At 40.8% G+C, this 13,948-nt stretch overlaps 1 protein-coding gene across 5 annotated transcripts in view; it reads right to left on the bottom strand.

Annotated features, from left to right (window-relative positions):
- The window catches only part of LOC118335211 (supervillin-like), a 48,018-nt gene extending 35,829 nt beyond the window's left edge, over positions 1 to 12,189 (bottom strand). For 4 of the 5 annotated variants that reach the window (XM_035671443.1, XM_035671444.1, XM_035671442.1 and 1 more), the window contains exons 1-2: positions 4,212 to 4,492; positions 1,615 to 1,678 (exon numbers count right to left, since the gene is read on the bottom strand). In XM_035671443.1, the coding sequence (XP_035527336.1) occupies positions 1,615 to 1,678; positions 4,212 to 4,272 (125 nt within the window). In that variant the 5' untranslated portion in view covers positions 4,273 to 4,492. Of the gene's footprint in view, positions 1 to 1,614; positions 1,679 to 4,211; positions 4,493 to 11,654 lie in introns of those variants that run through there. The other variant, XM_035671446.1, reaches the window with a different exon arrangement.
- Between the last annotated feature and the right edge of the window lie 1,759 nt (positions 12,190 to 13,948).

The raw sequence follows: 13,948 nt of genomic DNA on the forward strand, positions 1-13,948 counted from the left end.
TATCTTCAGCTGTCACTACAATAAAGGCAAGAAAAGCCGCCGCCCCCCCCCCAAAAAAAAAGCTTTTCAGTCAATGATACCTTGACTTTGATACTGGTTCCTGAATGATATTTTCGATACAGATTTTATAAAATTAATTCTAACAAAAGGAAAATACATTATACATTATGGTACAATTGCTCACTTCAAATGAGGAAGACCTGGGAGCAGCTGAAGAAACTGTTTTCACTCTAAGAAAAAATAAAGAAACTGTACAGTACCTGACTAAATAAAAACTATAAATAAATGTCATAAGGAACATTAAGACCAAACAGTATGGCAAAAGAAGAAAAAGGGAATAACTGTGCAGGTTAGGTTTGTGATACTGGCATAGTGGCAGAGTGAGACCTTTGAATGTACTTATAAAAGAGGTGATGCTGAAAATATAGTATAGAAAAACTCTTGCTCTTCAACTCATTAACTCAACTCTAGTTTTGTTTTTCAGCCATCCCTACCACTCTGCCTCAAACACCCGGTCTTAAAGAGGTGATGGCAGGTAAAGGTGAAACTCAGCTGGAGTCATTCAAACAGGATTCAGCTTAAGAACTAGGTCAATAAGTGTTGACTCTCCTCCAAGTTGAAACAGACAATCAGGTTTTCTCTCATGCCACAATCAACAGGATAAATAAACTATTTTATTGTTACAATAATATGTATAGTTTTCCATTTAGACTCTTCCATTCTCATTTCTTCTCAACTCTTTATGTATCAATCACATGCATGTATAAAGCTCTTAGAATAAAAGGGGAATTAAGGGGGGTTTCAACCATCTGTAGGAGGTAAGCCTCATGCTATTACACCAGACTGGATTGGTAAGGCTTGTCAACTTCAGTTTGTATCAACTTTTACTGGAAAATACCAATTTTTTCGTTTTGTTTTAAGGAGCAGATTAGTTAAAATTGCTTGTCACTCAGAGTTTATGTTCCAATGCATCAAAAAGTCTTTCCAGACGAGTGTCCAACACAGCTCAGAATACCCCTCTACTTATACAAAGCAAAGAAAAATTTGGCAAAAAGATAAAAGAGCTGCTTAGCATGTCGCCTTTTCTCATAATCTAAATCAGATTTTAAACATTCTGATCTTTATTTTCAGGACTGGATACCTGTAATAGAAAGAATGTACATATTGGTGATTCCTGTCTTACATTTTCTGTGGGGGTTACGGTAATTTGCTTACTATGGTAAAGGTCTAATGCTGAAACACTGTAAACTAATGCAAAAGGGGTCTTTGTGCTCCTGAAGGAGGTATTATAGCTCTAATGCCATGTGAACAAAAAAGTGTCTTAGGATAAGCTGTTCCAGGCATCTCCAGCTTTTAATGCTTACTGTGCATGATAAGCTAAAGCACTTTACTGTAGTAAACCTATATCCTTACATATCCCTATCTTGATGACACAGCTAAAATGTAAAAGCTTTTAGGAAATAGAACGTGACATTTCTGTAGCTCCACTTTATTCCTTTAAAGTACAGAAAGTCTGAAACCGGTGCTTCTTCTGAAATTGGGTTAAATCAATCCATTTGCTAAAAAAAACAAAAAAAAAACACTTATTTTTGTTGTTTGCAAGCAAAAACTCACCTTAAGGCTTCTGTTGGCAATGAGGTTGAGGTACAAAGTTTGGTGGGAGCTTTAGATCCAATTCCTAAAAGGAGAAACATAACTCAGTTAAACTTAAATAACAAAGAAATCTACACTCCATCTTTCAATTCAATATTTAGTAGTGTAAAAAACGCAGGCCCCTAATTCATTTCATTGAGACTTTTGTGTTAGCACAGCTAGGGTCCTGACGCAGTGACTGCCGGAACAAAATATCGGATTGTCCAGCTAAAGAAACCTGGCTACATTTTTGCGGCAACACAATGCAATGCCATCCTACATGGATGGCACCGAGTTGGCCACATTGCTGGTAGACTATTTTGTAATGAGCAGCGTAATTCTACTGTTAACCTCACAAACTGTCAAGAAGGAGGATAAAATGATTGTTGCTGAGAGCTGTAAAATCCTGTCTAATAGCATTATAAAGCGCTGTGCAGTCTTTCAGCATCTTAGCCTAGCTGGACCTCCTGAATCTCCTCAGTGGTTGGCACTGTCACCTCACAGCAAGACGTTCGATTCCCTGCTGGGGCAGGACCTTTCTGTGTGGAGTTTGCATGTACTCCCTATGTTTCCTCCACCATCAAAACATGTATGTTTGGCTAATTTCTCCAGTCAGCGCCCTTGACCAAGGCACTGGCTCAGATCTGGAGTTGGTTCCCCGGTTGGTGCACAATGGCGGACCACTGCTAGCAGTACTTAGGATGGGTTAAACGCAGAGGACAAATTTCAATATATGTTGTACTGTGTGTGATTGTATATGTACCCAAATCTATTTTATATTCTGTTATTTCATTGCCTTTCTGAAGCAACATGTCCTCACTGAGTCTGCCGCAGTATTTTTCTAATCTATTTTTGATCTAAAAACCTGGTCAACCTACTAGGGTTTTGTTGGTTTGATTCCCCCTCAGGATACCCTTCCAAAAATGTATAGTCTCATGATACTCCACGGTGTCTTTTACCACCTCTTTGAAAGTACAGTCCCTGGAAAGGTTGTATGTTTTTGAAAATACTTGCAGACATAATGGCTATCCTTAATGCACTACAACCACAGTATTTAATTGGCATATGTACTGTAATTTACCACTGCTCTAGCAAATTATTCATTATGATGATATTTTAAAACAAAAATACAATGCTGATAAAAGGACAAGAAATGGTTTATCTGGAACTGACAAGTTCAGAAAGTCATTTTTCGTCTCTCAGTGTAAACACCAACAACGTGCCGTTCGGTTCTGACGGGGAGTTTCCAGCCTCAGTATGAGTCACTTGTCAAAAAAGGTTACTCAGAAAGTTCACATCCAGTTCCCAGCTGATAGCTGACCCTCTGACTCTCACGTCACAGCAACAGCAGCCTGTTGTAAAGTTGTATCCCAGTATAGGAGACAGATCAGGTTACTGCCTCAGACGCCTCCAGAGCACCTCTGGTTTATTTTGGCCTCCAAAGACTGTGTGGCAATACTGACGGGAATGTTTGTCAGGACAGAAAGCAAGGAAGTGAAAAGTGTGGTGGTACTAATGCTCACTTAGGTGAAATTCAGTTCATGTTTTTATGTAAGATAATTAGACACCAGGGAGTCCAGAAATCTGAATTGGACTTCATTTACTGTGCCATGAGTGCAATTGTCCATCACGTGTTTTCCTTGGGATGAAAAGCAATGATCCTAGATGATGGCTGTGACAACTTTGGCGCTCTATTTTCACACTTGAAAGTCCAGAAATGTCATAACCTTTAAAGCATTCTCTCATCTCAAATGCACGAACATTCATGATCTTGGGAGCCGGACGGAGCCTTGCGGATGTGTGTGTACATGTAGCCGTCTGTTTATCTGTCTGGAAAGCCCCTCGTACAGAAGTCGGTCCGGCTTTCCTTGGAAACGCCTGCAAGCTGTCAACAAAACAAGCAGCACAAGGCTCAAGGCTGGCAGTGCCAGAGAGCAGCTTATGCTGCTGACGGTCCCAAAGTGAGCATGGTGAGGAGAGGGATTTTCTATAAATATTCAGAGGTGCAAAATAGACTCCCTGAGTGAACTGGGCCTTCACTTGCACAGTCTTTGTGGAAAGGTTGCTGGTTGAACATCTCAGCAGGCTACGACTGACTGCATTGACAAGGTAGAACATCAGAGGAAACAGGAAAAAGCACCTGTTGAATATTCAGCATTGAAATGAGCACAGTAAAAAGTACGTGTCACTCCTTAACCACACTCTTCATTCACTTAAAGCAGCCTGATGCTGATGATCGTATTAGGTAAACCTTCTGTATCAATTAATAATATCCTCAACTGCATTAGACAGGGATGAGTAACGCTTACACACATCGTGAACCCTCTTTTCAACTGATCCATCCAAGCAAACAGAAGCAAAATAAGGAGACATCCAGGAAACTTCCCAGCTTCTTCGCCTGTCTTTCCAAGCTGAACCCACCTGCTTACTGTATCAGTGACAACCACCAAACTCTGTCATTTACCTCATGGAGCTTAATGGCATTTGTCCCCCAAGCAGTCTGTAGAGTTAAAGGTATTCAAGCAGGTTAAAAAACCATCCTAAAGGCAGACCAAGCCCTACCCTTTCAAAGGCCTTACCTTGGCCATAGGGCTGCACATCGTTCACATGGTAACTAGAGATCCATGGGTTTCGAAACATGTTTAGGGAGAAGAGCCGAAGGATGCCCCGGTGCTACGACTCCCCTCCGGTCACCGCGGTGGTGACAGTGGTGGACAGCAGGAGTGACAGTGGTGGAGGCGAGGGCTGCTACCGACAAGCAGGCAGGCAGGGATGGAGGTGATGACCCAACAACACACACACACGGACAAGCACACAGCCACAGCAGAGTGACTGCCCCGGCTACACAGCAAGCTACAGTACAGCCAACACAGACTGGCTGTCATACAGTATGTGTGTGTGTGTGTGTGTGTGTGTGTGTGTGTAGGTGTGCATGTCAGTGTATGTGTGCACGCAAATGAGCTGAGAGAGAGAGACAGCACAGCAGGGTGCTAAAGCAGCTCAGAGCCCTAATCAGATTACAGGCAGAAATTAGCCTTGATGATAAAAACTCTGGAACAGGATTGGAGGAGGGTGCCGGCAAGACTGCAGGGGGTGGTATTGGGCCCGGGGGCTACTGGAAGTCAGATGGTATCCTGAACACACGCACACATCAGGTGTGCTTCAGCCATGATGGCCAGGTGCCATCAAAGCTCTAAAAACTAAAGCCAGAAATAGCATTAATATTAATAATATCATTATAATTATTATCATCCTATAATATCACTGTGAAATCCACCAGATCATAAAAATGAGTGTACTACTGGGAATATGATTCATTATGGTTGTAAGGTTTTACTGGCGGCCATGTCTTGATGCCAGTTCAGCCAGTAGACTTTATTAAGCTATCAAATGCAATGCAGTAGAACAGTATTCATAATTTCTCACTGCAACATCACTAACAAGGACTTTTGAGAATCTTTTTAAATGTTAATGACTAAACCTAATTGATGGGATTTTAGTTTATTTCTGCCCTTCCTCATCTTGCACCTCCAATGTTCCTCTACCGTCTTGCACTCTACAGCACGCAAACACACGTACCATGATTCATACAAGTTTTAACTCTGTGTCACTGAGGAGTTGAGAACTCAGAAGTACAGACACAATCACACAGAGTGGGTGCAGACACAATCTCATCTAATGGACGACAAAACCCACTTGTTGAAGTCAGAGGAGGAGGCAGTGGAGGGTACAGTGAGCAGGACCAATCACTACATCACAGACTGAGGCTCCACCTCTGGCCACTTCTGCACTCTGGCCCTTACAGTGAAATACATAAATATCAAAATGCCTGATAAGCGGAAGCAGGAGAAAAAGGCATTAAATGTTGATATTTTAAACAGTTGACCAATTAACTCCTCCAGCTCTGGTAACCTTCTACCTTTAGCCCATGCCTAATTAAACTTTTTAATAGTAACAAAGATAAATCATACAGACTGCCAAGTCCAGACGCCAAAAAAGTGAAAGGTACCTGTAGAGCTTGGATCACTAATACAATGTATAGCTTTATTTACTGTCAGTAGCGCAACCTGAATAAAAAAATGAAAGGTGCAGAAGTGCACTCAAATCCCAACACAATGAGGGTACAAGAACTCACTGATATTAATAAATGATATGAGATTTTTTGCTATTTACTTTCCTCTTTTGTCCAAAGCATCACACAAATCCAATGTAAATGTACCTGTATAGCATGCAGGGAACTGCTTAAAATCTGTTATGACCCACAAAGCACTAGCAGTAAGTGAAGCAACATAGCGCCAAAGACAATGACCCTGGTAGCTCACCTGGTAGAGCTCACGCCCCATGTACCAATGCTGAGTCCTTACTGCAGCAGCACAGGTTCAAATCCAGCCTGTGGCCCTTTCCTGTCACTCTTCAGCTGTGCTTTCAAATAAAGGCCAAAAGCCCCCCCAAAAAAGGCCTGGAAGATTCTGCTAGACATGAGTGTAATACAATAAATTATCTTTATTGTTGCCATAACATATGTTTACAAGGCTGGCACAAAAGGTACAGTGTGAATCACACAGAGAACTAGTTACTGTTGCCCTTAGAGCAAGCGTGTGGGCTGTATGTTTCCTTAGAAGACAGAAAATGCTTAATTCTTAACATGATAATTAATAACGATAAATTATAAACTTGTAAACTGTTGATTCTCACTGAGGTTTGACTTCAGTGTGTATAATGAACTTAATCCCCACAAAATCCGCAAAAATTATCAACCTGTCACTTTGTCATTCTCTCTTTATCTTCACCCACATTTGAAATATTTACTGAAAACAAGAGATCTAAAAACATGTACAGAAAAACATTCATTTACTTTTTTCCTCTTAGACCCTATTCCTGAAAACCTTCAGTATGATACCACCTAACATGATGTGTATTATTTATGTAAGATCTACAGTATGTCACACTGGACAGGTGAGAGAGCTGCATTCTCATCTAAAACCCACCTAAACTGTATTGATCAGGTCACCTGATAATAAAAAACCCAGCTCTGTTACTATAGTCACAACCTTACAGACTCCTGCTCACTCAACCCGTCTGTCTGATGAGTTTTCTCACCCCTTCACACACGAACTCCTCCCCACCTTCGCTAGTCTGCCTCCGCTCCCTGTAGACGCCCCTAATAAGGCAACATGTGTTGTGAGTGGCTGCCTCAGGGAGAGGTCACCCTGTCAGACAGCCGGCTGTGTTTACCAGGGGACCGTCTCCACGCCTGCTTGCTGCTCTGTCTTGTTTTCTTTTCCTACTCCTTTCTTCCTTTCATTCCCCAGATTTGTCATCCTTGCTATCCATCTTGCTAACTCCTCTGGCCCCTATGCATTCCTATAAACTCCTGTTCTCTCCTCTTTTTCTTGCATTCTTGGTTCCTTATTTTATTTTTGAATTTGATCTACTTACTGTTTTTTCACTTTTTAGCACCCTGTTTACCTGTACATGATACATCCTCCATGACTGCCTGTCTATCTCACCGGTTGCATATATTTTACAATTTCAAAACAGACCTCATTCATCAAGCTTTTCTTAGAGGTAAACCTCACTGGCATAAGATGTAACACTCAACACCTAGTAACCAAACTGAGGTGGACTATGCGTGGCTCAGTCGATGACAACATGGGAACCTGTGTCAGACATCATGGTGACCAGTACACAGGTTTAACATCTGGGTTTACAGCCCTCCTTTATTAGTTCACAGTAATTAGCTAATAGATAAGCTCTTTAACTTTGGGGTTGGATGTTTTAAGAAGCCATTTAGGAGTCTTGTATATCTCTTACATAATCTACTTTATTTTACTTTTATACCCAATCAATACGTTCTGCTTAACTGTAAATGATTGACTTTAAAGAATATTGATGATATTGGCCCTAACTCAGGCTTTTCCATCCTCACGGGAAAGAGAGAAAACAACGTTAATGAAACCACTCTGTGAGAGTTTTTCCACTTTAGAAGTACTGCCAAAAGTTTTGTATCTCTACATAAATCATATAACTAACAATCAGTGACCGCCTTAGCTGTCAGGTCTATCTCTCTGTCAAGTGAAGAACTGTTTTCCAATCTTCACGTTACAAAAACCCCCTTCTGAAACTCAGATCAACAATTTGATCTTGCAACACTGGATGCAGAAACCAGTCAATAAAACTCAACACCCGGGACATCATGTAAACACCACGAGGCGAAGTACCTCAACAAATCCTTGTGTGACTCAACATCAAAGCATCCCTCTGCTAATCAAACTTTAAGCTTTAAAGTTCAGCTGGTCATACAGGATTTCAGCTACAAATGGACTTTTTGCCTATGGAAACCAACACCACATGATCCTTTGTTTCAGTCTAAGCTTTACTGAGCTCAAGGCTTTATGTGGTGTACATTGTGACTGAGCAAACAACAGGCCGAACTTATACTATAGCTTGAATTCACAAAAACAATCCACGGCATGTTTCACCATTACCACAAATGAACCAACATTACGCACAATTTTAGGCCAACATATAAGTTTTTTATTTGGTGCACTAATTCAATCAAAACTGTGACTCTTTCTTCTGACTGTCAGCAGTTTTATAGACAACATATTGTTTTTCTTCACCTGTTCACCCATACTTGAATAGCTGCTCATACTAACTATTCACTTCTTATATGTGTATTTAACAATATATAAAATGCATGACCTCCTGTACATTCCTGAACTTTCCCAAGGCAACCGATATCTACCAGATACCTGCTATTGGTTATTGTTTTATCAGAAAAATTATTCATTTAAAAAACGCCTTAGCACTCTTGGCAGCAGCAGCAGACACTGTGCTCCAAGCAAGGCTGCCTTTATTAGGAGAAACATTCCCTGTTTAGTTTAGCTCGTGGAAATGCACAAATGTACGCTGACACACATGCATTAATATAAACACATGCACACACAGAAGAAGTATATGATCCAAACTCTCTTACACACAAATACACAGGTCGAGTGAGAGCCTGAACCAGCAGAGCCGGAACCTTCACCCTTCCTCCTTCCTTAAACATTTACTCTGGCAGTTCGCTCTTTAGATCCAGAACTGCGTTCCTCTCTGCTGCTTTGCATCAACTCGGCCTGACACTCAGCACAGAAATCTGCCTGCTCTGCTCTTATATGGATATCGATGAGCACAGAGCCCGGTGCTAAGGAGAGACACTTGCAACTCTTAGACAGAGCAGGAGGGAGGGAGGAAAAGAGAGACAGAGTAGAGTGAGTGAATGACGAGGAAGAGGAGGATTTCATGCCAGAAATGGTTACTTGAGGATTAGGCTGTCTTTCCTTGAGGGTACATCAGCCAGGAACATCTTCACATTATGTAACACGATGAGGTAACTTAAGGTAACTCATGAGCAGACCGACAGGTCATGTGTTCAATTTGATACAATGCCTATTTATTCATTGGTTTCGTATGTCTCAGAATTATTGCATGGCCATTTCTGCAGCTTTTTCTGCTTTTGGCAAGAAAGAACACAGATCATTAATAACATGGGAGGGAAGACGATATGCAACATAAGCCATGGCTCTGATTATAACCCATGTTACAGTATGTACCTTAACGCTCTGAGGTATTCAGATGTACTAACTATTAATGGGAATACCGTAAACTAGACAAAACAAACTTTATGTTAAATCCACTCTTGTTTCTTTCCCAGGACCTTGAAAGTAAACCATCATATATCAAAATATACCTAGGACATTTTCAGTGCCTGCTGTACATGCTGTATATTTATAATTATGGCATGGTATCCTTAATTTCATAATACCAGTAAAAGTCTGCTTTGTGCCTGTGGAATCTGTACATAACAACTTTATATAACTGCAACGGTAACTACCCTAAATAACAAAATCTTAACATATAACTTTAAGTCATATTTTCTTCCAATACAGCCTTTTAAACAAGTATGAAACTTCCCAAACTATACATTTAATAGAACCGTTTTTGGATTGTTTGGATCCACATTAAGTATTTTCTTTGATTGATTTTTATTACTTGTTTTATTCTACTTGCATGGTCATATGACATTTACACCTTTTCTCTGCTGAATCCTGCTGCAACCACCCAATGTGAAGATTTACAACCATTACAACACTAAGCAATATCCAGAAAGTCCACTACTACCAATTAACGTATGCTACCAGCATGCTTTTTCCTGTACACACCTAGAACACAGTAGCCATTTAGGAGCATGGATTTAGTGACAATCATCACTTATTTATGTCATGTGTCACCCAAACAGCAGTTATACACCAAAAAACGGTCAGCGTGTTAGCAGGCCGGCAGGAGCCTGTGGACAGCTCTCTGCCTTCTGACACACTAAGTGGTGACAGTAACAACTGTGGGGACAATCAGACATGGTGCTGAGTACAAGCTATAAGTTAACTGGTGCATGACACCATGTTCAACAAGTCAAATATGAGGAAACGTCTCAAGCTGGAGTCAGTTTGGTCATAACAGTTTGTTCCTTTAAATAGGAGCAGGAGATGTAAAAGAAGATGCTGGTCACACCAAAGAGTTGGAGTTGTTCAGATTCTTCTTAGGAGACACATCGATAGGACACTTGTTGTGCTGTTCTGAGAACTCAATATTTGCCCTTTCCGTTACAGGAAAGTTATTCTTACAGCTATGACAATCTGCTGCCACAATCTCCAACACGGCTTGTACACTCATCGTGTAAACACCAACACCATAAAAGAGCTATATTTCTCCATTGCCTGGAGAAAGAAGCACAATAATCTGCACTTGTTTGGGTGAAACATACCTGAAACTGCTTTGTATAAAAAGCTTTTTGTTCTGGTGTCCATTTGCTGATCAACAAGGAAGCTTAGAAGTACACGCAAGTAGAGCAGAGCATATATGCATGTGTTAATTATGACCTACTGTGACAAAGAATGTAGGTCTTAAACAATACATGTATCACAGCTGGGTGATAATGAGTGCAAATCTGTATTCTTATATGTAGATGAATGGAATCCAGTGGCACAAGGTCAAGCATGGGGGGCCGGCCAGTAAACCTGTCTGTTCGTTTTGATGGGTGCAGCAGGTGCAGAGTACCAAGCCGTACGCAGTCACACACACTCACACACACACACACACTATAAAAACAAAACTGTGGAGAAACGACGCCTGGCCCGCGTTGGAACAACACACCAGCACGACACATAGCCCGAAAAATCAGCTGCACACACATACCACCATACAGCCATAATCTGGAGCTCGGAATGCTAATACCCATGTGGTTACTTGAGACGCTGCAAAGCAACAAGGGGGAGGTTTGGGTTGGGACACTACATTCAGTCCTCCGGGGGGGAAAATTAAAGACATCAGTCAAGTACTGCTGAGTTTTGATACCTGAGTGTGCCTCCTCTTCTGGGTAGTTTGGCAAAAATAATGATTCACAATGACTTTACTAAACCGGCTGCCAAACTATGAAATCCACCCGGTACTCTGACTGACAGAGTAAAAAGTACTAAGTGCTGCTGACTATTTGTCCAGGTTTCTGCAACAATATGATTCTTTTGGGCATGATGCACTTTGCAAATGAAGTTATTCAGATCTGACTGTGAGCCAAAGTAAATCTGTTTCAATATACTATGCAATTGGATTACACAAATTCTGATGAACAATGAAACTGACAGAAAGCAAACTTACCAGCTTTCTTTTTCAAGCCCAGATCAGGTGTGTGGCTACTTCTGTGCATTTAAATCTCTTGTTGTAATTCAGTAAAGGGAGGTTTAATTACCCAATTTATTAATAGTTTTTTACAATTAAGTCACAGGTAAGCTGCTTTTTTCACAAAAGTAAATGAAACAGCTTAACATAATGGGCAAACATCTTTTTATCTACTTCAACAGTAGAAATTACCAGATAATTGTGCAATTCAACACAAATCCATGCCAAAAATAATGAACTTGCTGACCTAATATATACCATAGCACGCATTAGAATTAAACAAGGAAAGAGAAAACAATACTTACAATGCTTTAGCTCCAATAATAAGGGACTAGGGAGAGAAATGCTTCACAGGTGAAGTCCATTTATCCTGACAGTAGAATTCATATGAAACTACCAACGGGTCTCACTAGTTCCTTATTCAGAGAAAAGCAGATGCTGAGGAGGCAGGAGGCGCAGGTGTGAGCAGGTAAACCCAAACAGAAGGATCCAAAGTCATCCACCATGAAGCAGGTCCAACCTCAGCAGCCGACAAATATAGCCTGGTGCTTTCCCACTAGCTTTGCTGCACCGGGCGAAATAAATCAGTCCAGGAACAGCCGAGCAAAAGAGAAAGAAGGGAGAGGGAGAGTGGGGTATGCAGGAGAGGGAGAGGGATGAAGCTAAGAAAAAATACACAGCACAAAGAGGGTGCTGGAACAGATTGACACGCCTACAATGAGTGGAGCTTCAAACTATTCCAAAAGTCAAAACTGTGATTCTTAAAATGTCCATTCTTGTAACACAGGTTTGGGACCCTGGTCTGATAGTTTAGACTGAGTGGCGACACAACACTGCTTCTAAGGGGTTTGGGGAGTGTGGGCCAAAATCGGTGTGGTAACCTCATCCCACAGCAACCATGTATGGGCTGAAGAGAGCGGCCTCGATAGAGGGGCATCTGCCATAAATAGCCAGGCAGCGTAGGGCTCCCAGCACAGGGGGATCGAATCAGCTGTTAAACCACAATCCAGCAGCAGTGTGATCCAGGCTCTGCAGGGGCTCCTGTACTACAGCAGCACAGAGCTGGAATAAACTTCATTTTTATACATTATATGTGTTATATTTACATCTGTGCTCATTTCACCCAAACAATTAATCAGTTATTAAAGAGTAGGATACATTTAAATGTACGGTTCACCTGTTTTATAAACATACAGAGCATTGTATGGTTTTTAAAGTCCCCAAATTAAAGATGTTTTATTTAAAGAAATGCATGCAGTATCTCCACTTACGATTAATGCATTATGATTATGATCTTTTCTAAAGTACTCACTACAGGACAGCGGTTGAGATGCACAAAACAGGATCTCTTCTGCGCTGTTCATGTTGGCTTGCTCACCTACACAAACACACACGAACGACACAGTGTAAATGTTTATGAAAAGCAATGCAACTTTTGTTATTCTCCAAAAATGGAAATGTGCGCCGAGCAAGAAAACAGTGTTTTTGAACGTTATTTTCCACTGTGTCTTACAAAAAGACAAAAAAAAAACAAAGAAAATAATTTGAAGAGGTAGGCAATAAAGTCAAGTCAAGAATAACCTAAGCAAAGTGCGGACGTTAATTTTCACATGGTTTTGGGTATATCAGTTAAAAAAGTGTGTTAACCTGCACATGTGTCACCATGTGTGCTATATATAAATGGACTAAAATAAACAGGTAAAAGTATTCTCTGCCTTCATCTTGTAGTAGTAGCAAAGGAAGCAGGGACTGTCCAGGGTTTTTGGTGCTTTCGGTACTATAGTATTACAGTTTGGCTCCATCTTGTGGACATAATTACTGTACAACAGTATATGCAATTCATTAAGTCTCTATTTCTAATCCAGGCATTAACGACAAACAAATATACATTTAAAAACTAACTGAACTAGCCTTTCAGTTCAAACTTCCTCCTCAGTATTGGGGTGCGGGTACAGTCGGGAATCCAGCCTATGCAGAAGGAGGACAACTGTCAGTGGTTAATGGAGTTACTTATTCCCCAGTGGTGTGGCTCAGAGGCCGAGGCAGCTGTAATGGAGGGACAGCTGGAGATTAATGGCACTGGGACTGTTTCATTTCCACGACGCGGCACATCCACAGTGAAGAGAGCTGTGACATATTACAGATACATATACATACATATTACTAGATGTATAGAAAACACACACAATTACATCATCTCACATGTGATGAGAAGCTGCTGAAAAGCTGCTAAACTATGAAAAAACATCTAGTAGTATGGCTAGGGGCTAAACTTTATTCCTGGCTTTAAAAGTTGAATAACACCAATAATGTGTGACAAATGTGGAATATGTAAAGGATGGCTGAAAAGTCATTTTTACAGGCTAACTTTGACGCTAATGGAGAAAACTCAGGGTGCAATTAATTGATTATCAGGTTTAGCCATTAGCCATGACAAAAGCTAATATTTTTGTTTTCACATCAACATCACTGAAAACCTCAAGTGAGAAAGACACTCAAAAAGAATATAAAAAGCTTTTTTGCAGTAACTTCAAGCTAAACATCAGGTAAAGCATCTAATATTATAGCAAACTGTAAAAGCCTTATCTCCCGACACTCA

This window comes from Morone saxatilis, unplaced genomic scaffold (genome assembly GCF_004916995.1).
Source record: "Morone saxatilis isolate NCDOM2014 unplaced genomic scaffold, NCSU_SB_2.0 Contig23, whole genome shotgun sequence".
Lineage (NCBI taxonomy): Eukaryota > Metazoa > Chordata > Actinopteri > Moronidae > Morone > Morone saxatilis.